The following is a 14,326-nucleotide window of genomic DNA, read 5'->3' on the forward strand; positions in this document are numbered from 1 at the left end:
CATTAGTTTCTTTCTATTGGTTTTTAAGACAGAAAGTGATTTTCCAGGGGATATATTTAAATGCAGCAAAATAAAATATATAATTGGGGTCAATAACATTTCGATAAAAAATGAAATGCAACACATGCTTCACGTGTTTACATTATGTTTTAGTTTCTAAATTGACCGAAAAAAATCAAAATCACACACTTGTCTCTTTTCAAGCTACATTGTATATCTGTCAAGAGTAAACAATGTTGATATACTACAGGGCATGCTTGATATATCAAAACACCAAGTCTTTGAGTACTTTGAGGCCATCCTCGATATTCTAAAGGTTAATCACATTTGCTCTCTGCACCTTTGGAACATGTCATGGCAAAATCGAAGGCACAAGATAAGTAATTTGATTGGTTCCAGGAGACAAAAAAACTGACCAATCACAGGACGATACGCCCCTTCTGAATATTACAAAGGAGAGGCATCCGACTTCAAAGCCATAACAATATATTGTTATGCGACCTCGAGATTCTTTTGATGCACATCAAAGGATCAAGCTACTCTTATCATATTGCCCAAAACGTGTTGTAAATGGAACCTTCAGTTTTGTCAAGACATGTTCAAGGGGTGAAGAGAGTGAAAGTTATCGTAACCCCTGGAGTACTGACAATGGAAACTGGCAGATCTTAACTTATGACTTTTTTCACTTTTAAGGAAAATCCTTCATTGCCTCTAAAACCTCTTTATTTCTACATTAATTTTTAAGATAGATTAACTGACTAGATTATAATCCTCTAGATTATAATTACTGAAACTTTGGAATGATTTCTCTCCAAAGTTATATTTGGGTGGTTGTCCAAGCCGGTGCCTGGGTCAAATGAAGAAGGGCGTCCACGAATAATTGGGCAAAAGACAGACACCTTTATAGTGCTATCACGCTGAAATATCATAACCTAGACACAACACCCTGACAGGATAATCAATCCTGAGCTGTACTTCATCTGTCAAGTTTATCTATGGGCTTTTTAAGTTCATGGTTTATTACAAAACTTTGACATTCTTGGATAAATTCGTGAAAACAGTATTTCATAACACTGATATCAATCTAAATGATGTCATAATACATGACGTTACCACGTAAACAGTGGAAACTTTGTGTCATTTACATCTACACTAGGTCATTTTACACTGTACATACATGGTTACTATTACACTAGTAACAAAGCAGTTTCGTGATATACAGAAAATTTGTCCCAAGTTTCTACTTCATATTGAAATAAATACTTAATAGAAACAAATTTCAAATCCTTTTCATCACATGAAGGAAAATATTGTAAAAATGGGAACTGTCATATCTCTATGGTCTCCATTATTAGTCATAATGCAATATGTGGGTGGGTGACATAATTCATGACCTAACCTGACATCACAACAGGTAATATTACACATATTTGTAATACACACCAAGAGGCCCTATGGGCCTGCATCGCTCACTGGTATTTAATGTTCATGTTTGACCTATAAACACCTTTCAACCAAATATCCTGCTTCTTGGACTATTGTTTTTTTCTTCTTTACGCAAAATTGTCAGGCGTCATCCTCGGAAGCTCTAAGCCAAATACCATGTTTCTGCACCTTTTGGTTAGTAAAAGGAAGTTGTGAAGTTTTAACAGATTAAAAAAGACCCCTGTGACCTTGAATATACTTCAAGGTCATTTCTTTTCGCAAACTTTGTCAAGCTACATCCCAGGAAGATATCACCCAAATACTATGCTTCTCATCCTAGGAACAGATCACCCAAATAGTACGTTTATTTTTCTTTTGCTAAGTCAAAATAAGTTGTTTAAATGTTTTAACAATTCTGCCTCCTGTAACCTTAATTAGGAGTCAAAGTCATTTATTTTCCGAAATTTGTCAGGCTTCATACTAGAAATCTATTGCCCAAATAACATGCTTCTGCACCTTATGGATAGTCAGAAGAAGATGTTTAATGGTTTCAACAAATTTTTACACGTGACCTTGTATATAGGTCAAGGTCATTTCTTAGTCAGGCTTCAATCCAGCAATGCACCAGCCACACACCATGGCATTTGGTCAGCTACCGGTAATAATTGGGAAGGAGATGTTTGAATGGAAAAGTTAATGTCAGACGGACGAACGACAGACAGAAACGAACATGAGTATATTCACTGCATTCCATGGCAATTGTGTAATAATTATACAATACAAACAAAAATGGTAATCATTTACAGTTTTTTTTAACCATGTTCTTCATATATTTTTTAGATTTTTTTCAATAGAAAACTTCCTATATTGCAGTCACTTTTCAAAGTTTGGATAAATTGTATGTGTATAGCACACCACTGAAAGTTATCTAAATCAGAAAAAAAAGAGATCCAATTGAGAGCTTTTTCACTTTTCTCTTCTTTCCTAAGTAATTTGAACAGCCCACCATTCAGTAATGGTGTACTAAGAACGTCACTTCAGAGAGTTCTAAATAAGAATTAATCGAATTCTACAGTATTCCTTCAATCTTCTTGCATTGGGATCTTCAGACAAGCCTTCACCTTCTGATTACAATCTCTGCATGTCACAATGTCAAAAGCATCTCCTTCACAGCAAGCAGAATGACCACAGTCCAGTTTTACATAACAACAGTCTGGTTCATCTGGACTATCACATTTTAAACAGAACGAGGAAACGCTCTTAAGTCGTGCTGAAAACAAACATGTAAACATGTAACTTCAATGAAAAATTGTAAAACATTCCAGTAGGGTTTACTTATATATATAGATTGTACAATGATTTTCAATTTTAGTTTGGTATTGACATGGTTTTTGCTGGGTTGTATTAAAATTGTACCCATCTGAACACCAAAGTGAAACAAACATTAAAGAGCATCAAATATGAAAGAAATCATTGTAAAGCAATTGCTATAATAAGCATCACCTATGTGAGAAATGCATTCTACAGATTTAAACTTACTCCTTCTATCACAAGTCTGTGCAAGGCTAGCACCATCAGTTGTGTATTCTCCACTACAGCTTCCTGGTGACTGTGTTTCTGGTTGAACTTTGAACCTTTCTAAGTCAAGAATAAACTGGTTAGGATCCTCTGCTTCTGGGCCTAAAATAATAAGGCACAAGAAAAATCAAAGTAATCTGGTGGGGATGTGTCCTTACAATATCAATGTTATAAAAGACAAACATTCATATTGGGTTCGAGTATGAATGACTTTTGTAACCTTATACATGTGTTGAGTGACTCTGACTTTGACATTTGACCTCTGACCTTCACTATTGCCAAATTCACAATATATCATTTTTTTCAAAATCTTTCGAATATTCAGCAAAAGAATTCATACTGAACATAAATTTGTCATGCAATGTAGCATCAAACATAAACACCAAAACTTCAAATAAGTTAAAAGCATTCTTTTTCAGAACTCAAAATATCTACATCCTCTAATCAACTTAAAAAGAGCACATTTGCCGAGACAAAATTCAAATAGATAACATAGTACAACACAATGATAAAACCTTAAACTAAGAAAGATACTCTGAATCAGCAATAAAAGGGCTTCACACTTAATCAGCAATAAAAGGGCTACACACTTAGTCAGCAATAAAAGGGCTTCACACTTAGTCAGCAATAAAAGGGCTACACACTTAATCAGCAATAAAAGGGCTACACACTTAATCAGCAATAAAAGGGCTACACACTTAATCAGCAATAAAAGGGCTACACACTTAATCTGCAATAAAAGGGCTACACACTTAGTCAGCAATAAAAGGGCTACACACTTAATCAGCAGTAAAAGGGCTACACACTTAATCAGCAATAAAAGGGCTACACACTTAATCAGCAATAAAAGGGCTACACACTTAATCAGCAATAAAAGGGCTACACACTTAATCAGCAGTAAAAGGGCTACACACTTAATCAGCAATAAAAGGGCTACACACTTAATCAGCAATAAAAGGGCTACACACTTAATCAGCAATAAAAGGGCTACACACTTAATCAGCAATAAAAGGGCTACACACTTAATCAGCAGTAAAAGGGCTACACACTTAATCAGCAATAAAAGGGCTACACACTTAATCAGCAATAAAAGGGCTACACACTTAATCAGCAATAAAAGGGCTTCACACAAAATCAGCAATAAAAGGGCTACACACTTAATCAGCAATAAAAGGGCTTCACACTTAATCAGCAATAAAAGGGCTACACACTTAATCAGCAATAAAAGGGCTTCACACAAAATCAGCAATAAAAGGGCTACACACTTAATCAGCAATAAAAGGGCTACACACTTAATCAGCAATAAAAGGGCTTCACACAAAATCAGCAATAAAAGGGCTACACACTTAATCAGCAATAAAAGGGCTTCACACTTAATCAGCAATAAAAGGGCTACACACTTAATCAGCAATAAAAGGGCTACACACTTAATCAGCAATAAAAGGGCTTCACACAAAATCAGCAATAAAAGGGCTACACACTTAATCAGCAGTAAAAGGGCTACACACTTAATCAGCAATAAAAGGGCTTCACACTTAATCAGCAATAAAAGGGCTACACACTTAATCAGCAATAAAAGGGCTTCACACAAAATCAGCAATAAAAGGGCTACACACTTAATCAGCAATAAAAGGGCTTCACACTTAATCAGCAATAAAAGGGCTACACACTTAATCAGCAATAAAAGGGCTTCACACAAAATCAGCAATAAAAGGGCTACACACTTAATCAGCAATAAAAGGGCTTCACACTTAATCACCAATAAAAGGGCTTCACACTTAATCAGCAGTAAAAGGGCTTCACACAAAATCAGCAATAAAAGGGCTACACACTTAATCAGCAATAAAAGGGCTTCACACTTAATCACCAATAAAAGGGCTACACACTTAATCAGCAGTAAAAGGGCTTCACACTTAATCAGCAATAAAGGCTACACACTTAATCAGCAATAAAAGGGCTACACACTTAATCAGCAATAAAAGGGCTACACACTTAATCAGCAATAAAAGGGTTTCACACTTAATCAGCAGTAAAAGGGCTACACACTTATTCAGCAGTAAAAGGGCTACACACTTAATCAGCAATAAAAGGGCTACACACTTAATCAGCAGTAAAAGGGCTTCACACTTAATCAGCAATAAAGGCTACACACTTAATCAGCAATAAAAGGGCTACACACTTAATCGGCAATAAAAGGGCTACACACTTAATCAGCAGTAAAAGGGCTACACACTTAATCAGCAATAAAAGGGCTACACACTTAATCAGCAATAAAAGGGCTACACACTTAATCAGCAATAAAAGGGCTACACACTTAATCAGCAATAAAAGGGTTTCACACTTAATCAGCAGTAAAAGGGCTACACACTTAATCAGCAATAAAAGGGCTACACACTTAATCAGCAATAAAAGGGCTACACACTTAATCAGCAATAAAGGCTACACACTTAATCAGCAATAAAAGGGCTACACACTTAATCAGCAATAAAGGCTACACACTTAATCAGCAATAAAAGGGTTTCACACTTAATCAGCAGTAAAAGGGCTACACACTTAATCAGCAATAAAAGGGCTACACACTTATTCAGCAGTAAAAGGGCTACACACTTAATCAGCAATGAAAGGGCTTCACACTTAATCAGCAATAAAAGGGCTACACACTTAATCAGCAATAAAAGGGCTACACACTTAATCAGCAGTAAAAGGGCTACACACTTAATCAGCAATGAAAGGGCTTCACACTTAATCAGCAGTAAAAGGGTTTCACACTTAATCAGCAGTAAAAGGGCTACACACTTATTCAGCAGTAAAAGGGCTACACACTTAATCAGCAATGAAAGGGCTTCACACTTAATCAGCAATAAAAGGGCTACACACTTAATCAGCAGTAAAAGGGCTACACACTTAATCAACAGTAAAAAGGCTACACACTTAATCAGCAATAAAAGGGCTACACACTTAATCAGCAATAAAAGGGCTACACACTTAATCAGCAGTAAAAGGGCTACACACTTAATCAACAGTAAAAGGGCTTCACACTTAATCAGCAATAAAAGGGCTACACACTTAATCAACAGTAAAAGGGCTACACACTTAATCAACAGTAAAAGGGCTACACACTTAATCAGCAATAAAAGGGCTACACACTTAATCAACAGTAAAAGGGCTACACACTTAATCAACAGTAAAAGGGCTACACACTTAATCAGCAATAAAAGGGCTACACACTTAATCAGCAATAAAAGGGCTACACACTTAATCAGCAGTAAAAGGGCTACACACTTAATCAACAGTAAAAGGGCTACACACTTAATCAGCAATAAAAGGGCTACACACTTAATCAGCAATAAAAGGGCTACACACTTAATCAGCCAAGGAGCAAATGGCATTCTGTTTCACCCTGTAAGAGTCCCCGCCTAAAATGTGATTTGGTAAAAGATTGGAGATTAAATTTCTAATTTTTAATATATGGGAGAAATCTTCATTGATTTTGCTTTGTGAAAATGTATTATTTCAACACATTTCAATATATCTGGGGCAGATTTAGACAGGTGTAAAATGTCAATATTTCCCAAAGTGGATATATATTTCATTAGACTTCTGAAGGAGATGACAGTCCGAGATGCTGTTCAACCTGACAGGTATGGTTCTATAAAACTAGACAGTAGTTACTTGTGTTGAACTTCAAATATTAATGCCATTAGCTAAAATGTTAAGTCATATCATATAGTGATTGATTTAGTTGCACAAGTCCTAAAAAAGTGTTACAAACTTTTCAAAAAGTTTTTCAAAACAAAGAAACTGATCCTTGAGAGCATCTGAGTTTATATTGATCAAATACTGACCTTTGGTGTGGTAAATATGATATCATATTATCATGGTAGTATAATACTGACTGAGATTCAACTAATTGAAATCAAAGATCCTTAATTTTAATATTACATCATAATAGTCTTAACCTTAAAATTCAACATTCAAACAAATACATGATATATTGATAATGAATGTGTTCATTTTCTAACTAAAACTTTCTTAACCCTTAAGAGTTTTAAATAATTGAAACGACTATACAAATTGTCCTCTAAGACACAAACATAAGCCTGTTCCAGGGATCCATATGGTCAGGCTGTTCTAAACTTAGAAATGTGGAGTCCATATGTTATATATGTATATATTGACCTGCAGGTAATAATTTCTTATCGAATCAGAACAAGGGAAATATTGACCTAAGTAATATATATATTCATATGTTCCTAATGTTGATATTACATCTATATACTTTATGTATATATTTTATGTGCATAGTTTCTTATGTACCGCATTTTACCGCAAATAAGCCCCCAACCCAGTTCAAAAAGACTTGTCAAAAGAGGGGAGGGAGCTTATTTGCGGGCAATCCCCCTGTTCACGAGATGTACATGTGTCCGCCATCTTGGATTTTTCGTCATAAGGAAATATTTCTAAGACTTCATAACATTGACGACATAATTCCAAAGAATACTTCATAGTGATACTAATTATACTAAATACAATCTATGCTTACAGCCTTGTGCTCTCAGATACTGCCTGTATATTCTAATAAGGTCCTCCCTGTATCCCATCGCCAAGGCAATCTCTGAAGTTGAGCGTTGTAATGTATTTGGTCTGTCAATCGGCGTTGCTGAGGGTTGAACAGGTCGCCTGGGTACTTGTCCAGGGGGTGGCATATCGTGAAAAGATGATGGCATTTTATGATATGCAATATTTTCTAGAATATGATAACACGTTGGGAAATGTTTCATGTGCTCCAGCCATGGGTCATCTGTTTCCAGCCATTGTCTCACTATTCCTGCACAGCAAAAACACTGCACAATGTCTCCACGACCTTCAACACAAATAAAACACTTACATATATGTTATTAAAGAAATAAATCTAAATGGAAACTTCACTTACATAGATTTTGAATAAATACTTCAACTTTCATAAGATATCTGAAATTCACTCAAAGATATATTATTCTTATCATCTTTAATGCAATTATATTTATAAAGAGGAACTAAAACACCAACGGTTTTAAATTCTTAAAATTTTACATTTTGTAGAACAAAGAGTTAATCATTCTACTTGACAATGTGGGAAAATACTTTTAAATTTTGAGTCTGGAGATACTGTTACTTCATCATAATCTGGTAAATGATCAGTGGCGGGTACATGTATTAATCCAATTGAGATCTATTTCAGTTTTGCCAAGATGACAACAAATGTCAAATTGTATTTGTACCTTGTAATCAATTGGCAATAGGAAGTTTCCCTTCCCTACTCAGAGTCAGAAATTATGGACTAGGCTCCTGGGTGACATTATCATAGTAAATGTATGTAACATTACCTTTATAGTAAAACCCAGCAGCTGCTAGCACTCTTGGTTTCTGAGCCAAATATTTTGGCCATTTCTCGTAAGAGAGTAATCTTTTCTTCCAGCTGATCATTTCATAATTATAGGAATTCCAGCTATCAGATGGCCCAAAAAATGGAACATTTCCTACATTGGCTTGACATTTAAATGGACAACCATTTGAAAATTTCCTGTGATCGTCTGAGACAACATCACCTGGTTCCCATCCTTTAAGAACCACCTCACAAAACACGCAGCGCACACGATCCTCACCAGCTGGTCCTAAAAAGTAAAATCCATCCTCAGCAAGTGCTTTAGCACTAACTGGGGACTCCTCAGGCCAGAACAAGAATGTCTCCAATCTGTTAAACTCATATTTCAGATCACCTTCATCTTCATCTTTTCTTTTCTGATTCCAGTTGGATGAGCCACTTGCACCAGATGACTGTTCAGATCCAAATCCGTCAATTTGATCTTCTCCTACTCTATCATGTTGTAGTCCTACCTTCACCATACCGATCCGGTCTCAATAACTTATAAATTTCATCAGTCTGCAATGCATTTACCCTGAGAGAAGGAGGAAAACTATTGATTAATTTTATTTGAGACCCAAGTGAAACTACTTCCATAATGTTTTCAGTATACAAGGTATTAAAATACACTACAGTCAAAGATGCCTTAAAGACTGCTTGTATGAAACAGATATCTGTCTATAAAAGTTACCTATATATAAAAATACCTATCTATTAAGGCCACCTGTATATAACAAATACCTGTCTATAAAGGTCACCTATATATAAAAAATACCTGTCTATAAAGGCCACCTGTAAACAATGAATACCTATCTATATGGGTCACATGTATACAACAACTACTTGTCTATAAAAGTCACCTGTATATAACAAATACCTGTCTTTAAAAGAAACCTGCATATAAAAAATATCTGTCTGTAAAGGCCACCTGTATATAACAAATACATGTCTATAAAGGACATCTATATATAACAAATACCCGTCTATAATGCCCACCTGTATATAACAAATATTTCTCTAAAAAGGACACATGTATATACCAAATACCTGTCTTTTAAGACCACCTGTATATAACAAATACCTGTCTCTAAAACCCAACACTATATATACCAAATTCCTGTCTATAAAGACCACCTTGTATATAATTATTTTTTTTTTCAATGAACATGTTCAATAAAAGCATGCAAATGTTCATATCAACACTGTCCTTGCATATATCTAAGATTTCTGATATTTGTACTTCCAAAATTGTTGAATCAATTCACAATTTTTGGCTTTCATGACTTCAGTAGAAATTTGTGCATTGCTGTGATGATAATTGGGACAGTGTACCAGTACATTTTTTGTCTTCAGTATTACTGCATATTTGTAGAAGTCTTTGAAATGAATGAGGTTTTGGAGATAACGGTTACATACACTGACTCGTATGTATAGTATTCATTTCCTGTATAATGCAAAGGTGTATCTATGGGGCATGACTTTTTACTCAAATGATATGCTCAAATACACAAAATATACTCAAATATTCTTATAATTCACTCAAATGGACCCATTAAAGTTATCTTAAACATCTTCTTACTGCTCAGTTTTGTCTTGTCATATGAAGTGTTTGGATATTTTAAGTTCAATTTATTTCAGTCCTGTAAATACGCTAAAATAATTCCACAGAGATCTAGATCCACTCCTGATTATCAAATGCTTTATTGATGAAGATGAGAAATCTCCATTTGGAAGAACTTTCCTTGTTTTCCTACATTGTATTTCATTAGAACAAGAACAAGTTTTTTTAGATTATTTTTTGTGAATTTTTTTTGTGGGATTTATTTTTCATGTCAACTAAAATTTTTAGTTGTCTCTTGATGGGGAATTAGCTATTGTTTTTCGTGTCCCTCTAATACCAATTAGAATGATTTACAGAAATTATTGATCATTAATGTAATCTTTGGTCTGCATCATGATTATCAACAGATAAACTGAAAGTGTTCTGTTCAAGAATCTTATCTGAATGCAAAATGATAAGTCACTGATTGTATCAGATGAAAGAAGACACGTGCTACAACTGTATCTTTATATATTTTGTGTCTTATCATCAGCTCCCAATCATCACTCATTTGTCAATTGTTACATCAAGTTAGTTGTACCTCTAGTCATTATAATTAGTCAGTGTATTAAGATTTCCTCCAAGGCTATACTGTACACCTGTAACACAGACCAGGAAAAGTACACTAATTGGTCAGTGTATTGAGATTACCTGTGGCTTCACCTGTAACACAGACCAGGTAGAGTACACTTATTATGTACTAATGTATTAAGATTTCCTCCAAGGCTATACCTGATCAATTAATCATAGATAAGGGAATCCTACAAATGAAATATAATTCCTAACGAGAACTTTTTGAGAAATAGCAGTAACAATCCTGTCACCCATTCTGTTTCACTGATCAATCTGATCAGTCAAAATTGAATTGACACAAGTAGTGACAGAAGGGAACCAACATACAGAGTTTGGGAAATATCTCTAAAGTACTTCTCAAAAATTATGATAACAACAACTGATTATGAACAGATGACACACAAAACACAATTAGATATAGCCACCGTTTGATGATGGCAAGGTAAAAATCTTTTATGTTGAGGAATTAAACTTGGTATTTCATTTTTCCTCTTCTCTAAACCCCCCCCCCCCCCCCCCCCCCCCCCCCCCCCCCACCCCCAAAAAAAATATATGTATCTTGCTATCTATTCAGCTCATGAATCAATATATTTAAGACTGACTAATGAATAAGTTTTCTTTAATCATATGAATTTTCAAAACTTATACAACTGTTTACCTTCTTGTCAGGGACATTTATCTAGAGTTCATCTATGAAGTGCTATATGTAACCCTTTTCAGAAGAAAACTGATTAGGAGTTAGCAAGCTAGCTAGGTTCTTGGTAACAAAAAATACATTATATAAACTACACATCTACTTTTTGTCACACTTTCTTAAATGTATTGTGAATTGTTTAAAGGGGTATGATTCACTACCTTGGTTGAGTTTGGAGGATATATTCTCTAAAATGAAAATTTTCCTCAATTAAAATTTTGTTGTAAAATTCATCCTGTGCATGTATATATATGACATCTTTTTGTATTTGATACTTGAGGGATATATAGATATTTTTTCATATCTATCAATCAATCTCTGGATTAAGCAAATGGTTTTCCCCAATATATCATGAATATTTCACTCAAAAGTTTTGATTTTAAGTAATAAATATATCCTTTTAATAGAAGATAATGAAAGCACCACAAACTTGTTCACTGCTGGAAAATCCCATGTTGAACTTTATACCTTTTCCTATATGTATGTTCTAACAAATTTTTGTTTTTTGTAATTTTTTTTTTTTTTTTTTGAGCCAAGTTGTATCTTAATTACTATAAACAGTTCAGCGACATACAGATATTATATGTTTCTGTATAGTTGTACATGTATATTGTGGATTAATGGTATACACACAGTAATCGCAGATACTGTTAATGTATATATATTCCTTGTAGGCCCCTTAATAAAAAGCTTGTTAAAAGCATATTTGTACATACTGTAGAGTCTATAGTCATATTTGGCAAAAAATGATGGTATTTCAGCCAATTACATGTGTATTTGAATATTTTAATGTATTTGTTGTCATAAATATGCAAATAATAATGGAGCTGGAAACCAGGAAGCAAATAAGCACACATGTACATATTTTTGTAACTGGGTTATATTTAGACATATTCTTCAAGTCATCATGCAAGCTACAGACAGTAGAAGCATTTAGGAAAATACAGACACGTTCATACAAATTGTTTATAATATGCTACAAGCTACAGATGTACAGGTAACTTTGCTATTGTTGTGTAAACAAACATCCTCAGTACAGCAGTGCCAAAATGTTCAATTAAGACACATGCTACTGAAAGGGTCAACGCAATTAACTAGTGGAATTACCATATGTAAAATAACAATTTGTGAAAAAAATACTTACTTTCTTTCTCTCTCTGTACCGATTTACCACTACGTAAAAAAATACATGTACTTTCAGTTTGCTATAAATACACATTATATATGCTGTCATTTGTTAATAAACTGTTACATCTACTTAGCTATGTGCACCATGGTATCGGATGACAAATAAAAAAGAAAAAAAGTGCCTCAACACTAGTATGCATGTGCGCAAAACACGTTGTTTTTAGACTTACCTGAAACTGAAGCTGTCTTCGTCTCATCCGGAAGTAAAAACTAAGTACGGATGTTCCTGAATGTTTCCGAAATAAAACAATTTTATTATATCTTGTTATATCTACGTATCAAATGCTCAGTCTCAATCTCACCAAAGAAAAGATAATACTTTAAAAAGTATAAACAGCAAATTTCAACTATCATGGATTATTTATGTTTATTTTTTAAACCCATGTTCCGGATGTCGTTTCAACTTGTTACAATCAACTAAGCGAGAACTTGAATAACGAGTTGAGAGGGGAAAAAAAAATCGCCCAACAAGGTATTTCAAGCAATCCACTCACTTGTAGTGCTTCTTTTAAGAGGTCATCGTTAATTAATCCATCTCACCGAATTTTCTTACTATAAGTGTAGTGTGCTTTTTATCCCATTGTCAGCGGCCAGAGCAATCTCTCTAATAATCCCACAATGATCTCCGACCTGTGAACTAACTTAATGCGTGACCCGCGATGGAGTGTAGATATGCACTGCCGCATGGCATCTTGACAAGTACGGCTTAAAATCTTCTGGTAGTATTTAAAGTCATAAATGGATACAAATGTAACATGTCAAGCTAGCTTTAGCATGCTGCTGTAGTTGTGTTGTCACCCTCACGGATGATGGTATTCCGGTCCGGTCTCGGATGGTGTGGAGGAAGAAGGATTTGTCGGTTACTTCCTTTGATGCTGTTTACTAAAGTAATATAAGTTCACCTCTTGTCTTGCTATCACATGGTGTCAGGTATCTTGCCCCATAAATGTCAAATAATTAAATGATTTAGAGATTTTAAACATCATGACGAGCCTGATGTTGTACGGTTATGTTCCAGGATGTCACGTTGAAGGTCCTGCACCACGCATGGCCGTCATGAACCCTGGGCTAGATCCCTGTAATTGCCTGTTATGAAACAGGTTACCCCCCACCCACCCCACCTTACCCCCTTGAAAATCCTGATGTGGACATGTTGGTATGGGTCCCGCACTTGTCTGACAAGTCATAGATTTGATGTAGGGTTTGCATCCCTGGATAAATCCTAGGGTTCTGATGGCCTTAGTCCTGATGTTGGAGATGTGTTCCAGCATAGCTTATGGTGAATTGTCACACCCAGATACTTTGCACTGCTGACTTCCTCCAGAGTGTGGCCATGTTATGTATAACTGGTCTGGAGTGGGTACTGCTTGTTGATCATGTAGATCACCAAACATATTTGTGTTCCCGTCACTGCAGTGATGTCAGATCCTACTTGTTTCCCATGGGCGAGCGACTTTGCAATACATTCAATGGTAACAATCAGCTAGGTCTCACTCAAATGTCTGCTTCTAAAGCCATGCTGCTTGTCAGTGAGTACCTTCAACCTGTCAAAGTGATCCATGATATGACTGTGAATTGAATCGCATGTTCCAAAACCTTGCATGAAACTGAAGTAAGCAAGACAGGGTGGTAATCGGATGGCCGGTGCCATTTGCCTCTTTTGAATATTGGCACAATGACTGCCTCTCTCCAATTATCAAGTATTGCTTATAAACAGTGAGAGCTAGGTTTTCCAGTAACTTGTTACACACTCCTTTTATCTGTTTATCGCTCTCTAACAAGGGAGCTCGGTTTCTGGATTTTGAGTAATGTATATATGATATCAGTTAATAACCACAACACTATAAACAAAGTATTTATACAC

The 14,326-nt window shown here is 35.2% G+C and overlaps 1 protein-coding gene across 2 annotated transcripts; it reads right to left on the bottom strand.

Annotated features, from left to right (window-relative positions):
- Nucleotides 1-2,497: 2,497 nt before the first annotated feature.
- On the bottom strand, nt 2,498-8,936 carry LOC132553176 (baculoviral IAP repeat-containing protein 7-A-like). Of its 2 annotated transcripts, none has more exons than XM_060217400.1 (4): nt 8,592-8,936; nt 7,547-7,867; nt 2,965-3,105; nt 2,498-2,695 (listed from the first exon to the last, which is right to left on the bottom strand). In XM_060217400.1, the coding sequence occupies exons 1-4, from the start codon at nt 8,887-8,889 to the stop codon at nt 2,508-2,510; spliced, it is 948 nt and encodes a 315-aa protein (XP_060073383.1). In that variant the 5' UTR covers nt 8,890-8,936; the 3' UTR covers nt 2,498-2,507. The 2 variants fall into 2 exon arrangements, with proteins under 2 accessions (XP_060073383.1, XP_060073382.1); XM_060217399.1 differs by having other exon boundaries at nt 8,370-8,936.
- Nucleotides 8,937-14,326: the final 5,390 nt, after the last annotated feature.

This window comes from Ylistrum balloti, unplaced genomic scaffold (genome assembly GCF_031769215.1).
Source record: "Ylistrum balloti isolate Yb309-2 unplaced genomic scaffold, AGI_CSIRO_Ybal_v1 Utg370302, whole genome shotgun sequence".
In the NCBI taxonomy this organism is placed as follows: domain Eukaryota; kingdom Metazoa; phylum Mollusca; class Bivalvia; order Pectinida; family Pectinidae; genus Ylistrum; species Ylistrum balloti.

Bases quoted from the DNA above. Each gene is read 5' to 3' on its own strand.
- LOC132553176 (XM_060217399.1), bottom strand. From the start codon at position 8,889: ATGGTGAAGGTAGGACTACAACATGATAGAGTAGGAGAAGATCAAATT. The intron at 7,868-8,369 runs GTAATGTTACAT...TTTGTGTTGAAG, and splicing joins TGCTGGGTTTTACTATAAAG to GTCGTGGAGACATTGTGCAG. The intron at 2,696-2,964 runs GTAAGTTTAAAT...GTTTGTTTTCAG, and splicing joins ACAGACTTGTGATAGAAGGA to CACGACTTAAGAGCGTTTCC.